The sequence below is a fragment of the Nicotiana tomentosiformis genome, chromosome 6, assembly GCF_000390325.3.
Source record: "Nicotiana tomentosiformis chromosome 6, ASM39032v3, whole genome shotgun sequence".
NCBI lineage: Eukaryota > Viridiplantae > Streptophyta > Magnoliopsida > Solanales > Solanaceae > Nicotiana > Nicotiana tomentosiformis.
Window position 1 is genome coordinate 800,070 of NC_090817.1, and position 8,457 is coordinate 808,526.

Consider the following 8,457-nt stretch of genomic DNA (forward strand, 5'->3'; position numbering starts at 1 on the left):
TGCAAAAAGAAGAGACAATGCTTAGTCTCATGCGAAGAAAGGCAATGTTTAGCCTTATGCAATTAGGGAGGCAATGCTTAGCCTCATGCAAGAAGAGGAGGTAGAGCTTAACCTTATGGAAATGATTAGAAGGCGGTGAGAAAGTAAAGTATTTCTTAGCTGGAGGTGTCTGCGCTAGGTAATTTGTCGCCATGAAGGTAGTGACTTGATGTATCTGCGGATAGTGTTGTTTTATCGTGCCCGCATTCAAAGAAAAATCGTGAATTTTATGGGGGGAAGGTTGGTTCATGCTTTTGTCTTCTTGATCGGCCTTTTCTACTGTCTTGGGATCCCGTTTAAGTTACCCTGGGCAATATCTAGCTGTCATAGAAACAAAATTTTCGAAAAATATGCAATTTATTTGATAAATATAGTTATTTGAAATGTAGTAGTATGCGACATCAAATAATTTAGATGAATAAGTGAATGTGACACTTTTTAGAGACATTGCAACCTCCTTGACTTAGAAGTTTGAGGGCCCCCCTCAAAATTCTGCCCCAGTTTAAATGCATACTTCTGACAATACTTTTGGCTGTTCCGCATATGATGAAGTTGGCTGAACTTGCGATCTTGCCCAATTTTCTGATCGTGGGGAAAATGAAGATTCTATTAAGATATGACTGAACCCATAGGGCTGCCTACGTATCCCCTCTTAAATGGGAATCAGGTCAAGTGTAGTTCAATTATATCAAGTGAAGACATGTAAACAATCCTAAACATAGTATCTTTTGACTGCATCCGAGTTGATAGGTTTTGGCCAAATCTCTCCGTCCATTTCTGCAAGTATGATTGCTCCTCCTGTTAGTACTCGATGAACCATGTAGGGACCTTGCCAGTTGGGTAAGAACTTCCCCTTGGCTTCGTCCTGATGTGGGAAGATTCGCTTTAGCACTAACTACCCCAGTGTGAATTATCGTGTCCTAACATTTTTGTTGAAAGCTCTTGCTATTCTATTCTAGTAGATTTGACTGTGACATACCACATTCATTCTTTTTTCATCGATGAGAGCCAGTTATTCATATCAGTTCTGTACCCATTCTGTGTCGTTGTGCTCAGCTTCTTGTATGATTCTTAGAGAAGGGATTTCTACTTCGGCAGGGATAACCGCTTCCGTACCGTAGACCAGTAGGTAAGGAGTTGCCCCAGTTGATGTGTGAACCTTGGTACGATACCCGAGCAGAGCAAAGGGAAGCTTCTCGTGCCATTGTTTGTAATTGTCTACCATTTTCCTTAGTATTTTCTTGATGTTTTTGTTGGCGGCTTCTACAACTCCATTCATCTGCGGCCTGTATGCTGTGGAGTTCTTATGCTTGATCTTTAAAGGTTCACACATGGACTTCATTAAATCATTGTTGATATTGGCGGCATTGTCGGTGATGATTGACTCTGGTACTCTAAACCGACAAACAATGCGATCCCGAACAAAATCTGCGACGACCTTCTTAGTTACAACTTTGTAAGATGCAGCCTCAACCCACTTTGTGAAATAATATATGGCCACTAGAATGAACCTATGCCTATTTGAAGTAGCGAGTTCGATTGGACCGATGACATCCATGCCCCAAGCGGAGAAAGACTAGGGTGCACTTGTTGCATTGAGTTCATTGGGTGCCACTCGTATCATATCAGTATGTATCTGGCATTGGTGACACTTCTGGACATACTTGATGCAGTATGTTTCCATAGTCATCCAGAAATATCCTGCTCTTAGTATTTTCTTGGCTAAGACAAAGCCATTCATGTGCGGTTCGTAGGTTCCGACATGTATTTCCTCGAGCAATCTGGATGCTTCCTTGGCGTCGACACACCGTAATGATTCCAGGTCTGGAGTCCTTTTGTACAGAATTCCTCCGCTTTGAAAGAAATGGTTGGCTAACCTTCGGAGTGTGCGCTTCTGAGTATGAGTTGCATGTTCCAGATACTCTCCCTTTGCCAAGTATTCTTTGATGTCATGGAACCAAGGATTCCCGTCACTTTCTTAATCAACATGAGCACAATAAGCCGGTTGTTTATGAATTCCTATTGGGATAGGATCGATGAAGTTCTTGTCTGGGTATTGTATCATGGAAAACAAAGTGGCCAATGCATATGCGAACTCATTTGGAATCCTCGAAACATGTTTAAACTCTATCTTCATGAACCTCTTGATCAACTCTTGTACACAATACAAATATGGTAATATTTTGGTGTTCTTAGTAGCCCATTCTCCTAAAGCCTGATGCACCAAAAGATTTGAATCTCCAATCACCAGCAACTCCTGAACATTCATGGCAATGGCCACCTGAGTACCAAGATGCAAGCCTCATATTTTGCCATATTGTTGGTACATGAAAACCTGAGTTTTGTAAATACCGGATAGTGTTGGCCAGTTTCTGATACTAAGACAGCTCCGATACTCACTCCTTTGAAGTTTTCAGCTCCATCGAAGAACATTCTCCAACTATCATATGCTTCGATGATATCTCCTCCTACGAATGATACCTTTTCATCGGGAAAATATGTTTTCAATGATTTGTATTCTCCGTCCATAAGATTTTCTACCAAATGATCTGCCAATGCTTGCCCTTTTACCGCCTTCTAAGTTACATAGATGATGTCTAATTCACTCAGCAATATCTACCATTTTGCTAACTTTCCCGTAGGCATGGGTTTCTGGAAGATGTATTTCAGTGGATCCATCCTTGATTTGAGATATGTGGTGTATGCACAGAAATAATGCCTCAACTTATAAGCTATCCATGTTAAAGCGCAGCATGTCCGCTCCAGCAAAGAGTACCGGGCTTCGTAAGGTGTGAATTTCTTGCCCATATAATATATTGCCTACTCATTTCGTCCAGTTTCATCATGTTATCCCAAAATGCAACCGAAAGCTCCATCCAATACAGACAAATAAAGCAGTAGTGGTCTTCCTGGCTCTGGTGGGACCAGAACGGGCAATTTGGATAAATACTCCTTGATTTTATCAAAGGCATTCTGACATTCTTCAGTCCAGCTTGTTGCAGCATCTTTCTTCAGCATTTTGAAGACCGGCTCACAGATCACGGTTGATTATGCTATGAAACGGCTGATGTAGTTGAGACGCCCTAAGAAGCTCGTCACATCTTTCTTATTCTTAGGCGGTGGCGAGTCCTGGATAACTTTGATCTTTGACGGGTCCAATTTAATCCCTCGACGACTGACGATGAATCCTAGCAATTTCCGGTAGGGACTCCGAAGGCACACTTTGCAAGATTCAGTTTCAGATTGTATCTTCGATCCGATCAAAGAATTTGCTCAAGTATGCTATATGATTTGTGCTTCTTCTGGATTTGATGATGACATTATCCACGTACACCTCTATTTCCTTATGTATCATGTCGTGGAAAATGGTTGTCATGGCTCTCATGTAAGTGTCTCCAGCATTCTTCAAACCAAACGTATATTCCCCATGGTGTGATAAAAGCTGTCTTTTCGACATCCTTTTCATCCATCCAGATCCGATGATTCCCCGCGAAGCAATCCACCAAGGACTGGAGTTCATGCTTGGCACAATTGTCAATCAGTATGTGTATATTGGGCAATGGGAAATCATCTTTGGGACTTGCCCTATTTAAATCTCGGTAATTGATCGAGGCCAAACCTACACCACTATAGAGTAACGAGGATGGACGATGCAGTTTTACCCAACGAGGTCGGGATCGTTTTCCACAGGGAGTTAATTTGGCTTGGAGTTGGGTATCTAACTTTTCTAGATGTGCGTGGTGTTCCTAATTGCACTTCCAAACATTGTTGTGATTGATTCTATTCTAATTTTATATTATTACATGCTAAGTGTAAGCTAAGTACAATATTTTTGGTGAAAAGTTTCAAGTGTTAAAAGGCACTAGGGAAGTGACTTCCGCCTAGGTGAATATCTAATAGGTATCAACAATCTAGGAAAAGCTTGTTATGATTGGGGTCGTGATATAACCATCACATATAAGTGCTCACTCTATACCTCTCGGTAAATTGAGTGACTTAGCCCGATTTGGCTTTCTCAAGCCCAAATGGGTGTTCATACAATTCAAGTGAAATTGGCTCAAGTCGGGTATTACTATCTCTAGGTTTAACCCTTTAGTTGGGGCTATCAATCTCTTGAGTTCACCCAATTCCTTGTTAGCCTAATTTTCCTAGACTTAGTCCCTCTTTCTCAAGAAGAGCCTAAGTCATAAAGGTACGAGTCAGTGTTTGCAACCACTGATTCTACAATTTTAGCATGAATTAGGCTAAATATCACTAACCCATAAACAATTAAGCCCTAAAATTCAAGACCCATTAAATACCCATACTAGGATTGGGTCACAACCCTAGCTATGGGGTCTAGCTACTCATAATAACAACAAAAATCAAAGATAAAGATGAAATATAAGCCATAATATTAAAGTACAAGATGAAAATCTAAAGTTTGAAGGTAAATCTACTCTTAAATTGCCCAAAAGGGGAAAAACCAGCCGTTTACATGCTCTGCTAAACAAAATATAACCTAAAATTGATAAAAGGATCTATTTATACTAGGCTGAAAATTCCGAACAAAAATGCCCCTGCGGAGGTTTTGCGGATGCGTAATTCTGACCGCGTCCGCGCTTGGGCTTTCGTGGCTGCGTAATAGTGAGCGCGGTCCACGTTTCTTCATATCTGGGTCTGGGTAGATCTTCGTTTTGTGGACCGCATAATGTTCACCGCTTCTGCGTGAGATTCCTTTGTGGCCGCGTAATTTGGATGCGGATCACCTTCTTCATTTATGACCATATTGCAAAGTCTATGAACCTTGATAAATACTGTCCGCTAAATTCCAACCGCGGCTGCGCCAGTCACTTCGTGGTCGCGTCTTTCTGCTGCTCTCAACGCTCAATTTTAGTGCTCAAGACAGCCTCTCTGAATCTCTATTTCGCGGTCCGCGGAATAATGGCCACCTCAACGATGATAATTTCATGGTCGCCCTTTTCTATCGCGGTCCGTGTTCCACAGTATTGGTCCAGACTTGGTTTTTGTTCAAGTTTGACTCCTTTATGAGTTGGTTATGGCTTCTTTGGCTCATTTCAAACAAAACCCTGCAAGCAAGCACATTAAGTTAGTTTTCGGGAATACCTTCATACATTTTTGGGCCAAAACCTAAGTAAAAGAGAGCAAATAATAGGCTAAAATCCCTACTTATCAGTAATCAACACACACTTTTACTTTCCCATCTTTCTTCGAAACCAGCACAATGTTGGCCAACCAAGCTAGATATTCATCCACTCTAAGAATCTTGGCTTTGATTTGCTTGGTGACCTCCTCTTTTACCTTTAAACTCATATCCGTCTTGAATTTTCTAAGCTTCTGTTTTACCGGTGGACACATGGGATTAGTAGGTAGCTTATGAGCCATTATGGATGTGTTCAAACCAGTCATATCATCGTAGGACCATGCAAAGATATCTGCATACTCTTTTAGGAATCAGACATACTCTTCCTTCTCTGATGGTGATAGGTGAAAGCTTATACGTGTTTCCTTGACCATTTCGGAGTCTCCTAAGTTAACTGTCTCAGTCTCGTCTAAATTAGACTTAGACTTGTTTTCAAAGTTTTACACTTCTCTGGCAATTTCCTCAGGTATTATATCGTCTTCCAGATCCTCTGAATCATTGTCCTTATGTCGCGTTGCCTCATTACATGTCACAGTCGTAGGTTCATCGGGATAGGTAATAATAGTATTGTAGAGAGAAAAAATGTAAAGAATAATAATAAATACTAAAAATAGCAATGCATTAATAAAATTTGAAAAACGTCAACAAGTACGGCTCGATGACTCGAGCAATTATTTCAAAACAAAATACGTTCAAAACAAAATACTGAAAATGTCTTAGATGCTCAAAAAATTGCTTTAAAATAATTGATGCTAATTGCCAGGTTACCCAGGAACTTGACATGCCCGGGATGGTGCACCAGTCCAATTCTTGAGAGCAACTCATTTTTTAACGGCCTGAATGGTAAGGTCTTCCTTCTCCTCCTCCTCCTCCTCAACTATCGATCTGCAATCCATGTCTTCGTCATCCAGAAACAACTTCCTTATGCCAGCTAAGGCTTCGTCTTCCTCAGACTCTCATATCATGTTAGCTTGATGAAATGTCTGTTACAAATGTGGTACCGACTGTTCTAGCATATAATAAGGACCTCACCATGGTGGCGACCAATCCTGGCACTCTCGCAAAGTATATTCGTACCCAAGTCCGAAAGTTGTACCATGATGCTTCGGCTGTACCGGTTTGGTGATCCCTTGGAGGTGCTTGCCGAGGCCCTTTCCAGGTTCATACCATGTCCATAGCAGTATGCTTTCTATCTTGTTTCTCCACCATTTGTCCTTTTTAATTGTGTTGATGCACTCAATACGATGGTATGTTTCTCCACCTAACTTCTTCCTATTCTCGATGACCAGAACATTCTGATTGGTATAAATCGGATTACTTCCATCTCCGTGGATGATCACCTCCTGGTGGTTCCATTCAAACTTCACGGCCTGATGTAGAGTAGAGGCCATTGCCCCAGCGGCATGTATCCAAGGTCGTCCCAATAATACATTGTAGGTAGTAGATATATCCAACACTTGAAACTCAACATCAAACCAGGTTGGGCCCATCTGTAGGGTGAGGTTGATTTCTCCGATTGTAGCTCTTTGAGATCCATCAAACGCCTTTACATTCATTCTTCCTGCTCGTATCTCGTGCAAGCCTTTACCCAATCTCTTCAGAGTGGTCAGTGGACATAAATTGAGACTCGAGCCCCCATCTATCAGGACCCTAGCGATGAATTTATCTTCAAATTACACTGTGATATGCAGTGCCCTATTGTGACTTAGTTTTTCTAGTGGCATGTCACGCCTCGAGCCTAGGGGTGAGACCGGCACCCAGTGCCTCATCTATTCTTGCGTACCAACTTGCGACTAAGGGGTTCTGAATATATAATGTCATACTTTGGCCATGGGCCACATTGCAAGACAATTTGCGAAGCAAAATATAAAACTGAATGGAAACCAACACAGACTAAACATCAATATAAATCTGGGCCGGCAAGGCCGTCATAACTATTATAGCTGACAAACCAACAAAATATACACACAAGGCCTACAATCCCAACATACTGCACTAAATGACAGGTTATGTCTACAAGCCTCTACTGCTGGATGTACTGTGATCGGAATAGTTCCCTAACCTACCCAAAACCTATATACGCATATACACAAGATGTACACAAAACTTCTAGACCTGGCAACTCCGAAGGACGTGGAGCTTACCGATAAAGCTAAACTCGGGCAACACCTACTGAGGACGTCTACCCGTCTGTCTATCTGAACCTGCACGCATGAAATGCAGCGCCCCCAGAAAATGGACGTCAGTAAGAAATAATGTACCGAGTATGTAGGGCAATAGAACAACTGAAAGCTGAAAGTGAACTGATAATATAATAACTGGGAGTCAAAGATAATCTGAATATATGCTTACCTGCTGATACTGACTCAACTCTCGCAGTATAGTAAGTAAAATAAATGTCCAGCCCTATAAGACTCGATATATATATAACTGCTCTACCGTAGTTGGCTCGCTCATAGGAGCTCAGCCATACTAGGTTCTATATCTCGGCCATGCTGGGATCGCTCATAGGCGCTCGGCCATAGTAGGCTCGGTATATAACTTACCATGTTATCAGAGGTTGCTCAATAGGGGCCTGTCCATTGATTATAGCTCAATGGTAATAAAAATATTGTAATACTGTATATATAGGCTCTCTGCTCTCTTGACTGGAAGAAGACAATACTCAATTGAATATGAAGTCCCGACAAGGAGAATACTATAATTTATGAGACTAGGATAATGTATATAAATTCGGAAGTATGAACTTCTCTTTATGCCTCATTATCAAATACATGTAATTACGAGATCATGCCAAAATGAAGGAAGAGCTTAGCCTTAACATACCTGAGCCAGTTCTCTAGACAATCCTTATAACACACGACAATTGCGACAAAACTCATGACATCAAGATCGGAGTAGGAAAAAATCCGTATGATATTCTTGAGAAAACATTATACCGGTCTTCTCCACAGTCACGTTGCTAGGATGCTTAAAGCATTTTCTTGCTAGAATTCTTGAATCCTTGAATTCTCGTCTGAATATTCGTTGCTTACTTTGATATAAGACATTCTCTTGAATTAGAGAGGTGTTAAGCTTTAAATAGTATTACTAAGCCACATATTACATCATTATGCCACCTTTTCACTCATAATGTAAGAGTCATCATTTGGACAAAGTCTTTCTGCCACGTTAGATCCCTTGGTCTTTATCCAAAGACCTTAATCTCCACCAACTCCTTAATCAATTTATTTATTCCCCATTAATCAATTATTTAACCAATTACCTACATAATT

The 8,457-nt window shown here is 41.0% G+C and overlaps 2 protein-coding genes across 2 annotated transcripts; both read right to left on the reverse strand.

Annotated features, from left to right (window-relative positions):
- Positions 1-2,017: 2,017 nt before the first annotated feature.
- Positions 2,018-3,057, reverse strand: LOC138893466 (uncharacterized). The gene is made up of 3 exons (XM_070178080.1): positions 2,923-3,057; positions 2,392-2,616; positions 2,018-2,320 (listed from the first exon to the last, which is right to left on the reverse strand). Exons 1-3 carry the CDS (start codon positions 3,055-3,057, stop codon positions 2,018-2,020), a joined length of 663 nt encoding a protein of 220 aa, XP_070034181.1.
- A 2,154-nt stretch (positions 3,058-5,211) lies between these two features.
- LOC138893467 (uncharacterized) lies at positions 5,212-6,738 on the reverse strand. Its single transcript, XM_070178081.1, has 2 exons — positions 6,279-6,738; positions 5,212-5,474 (listed from the first exon to the last, which is right to left on the reverse strand). Exons 1-2 carry the CDS (start codon positions 6,736-6,738, stop codon positions 5,212-5,214), a joined length of 723 nt encoding a protein of 240 aa, XP_070034182.1.
- Between the last annotated feature and the right edge of the window lie 1,719 nt (positions 6,739-8,457).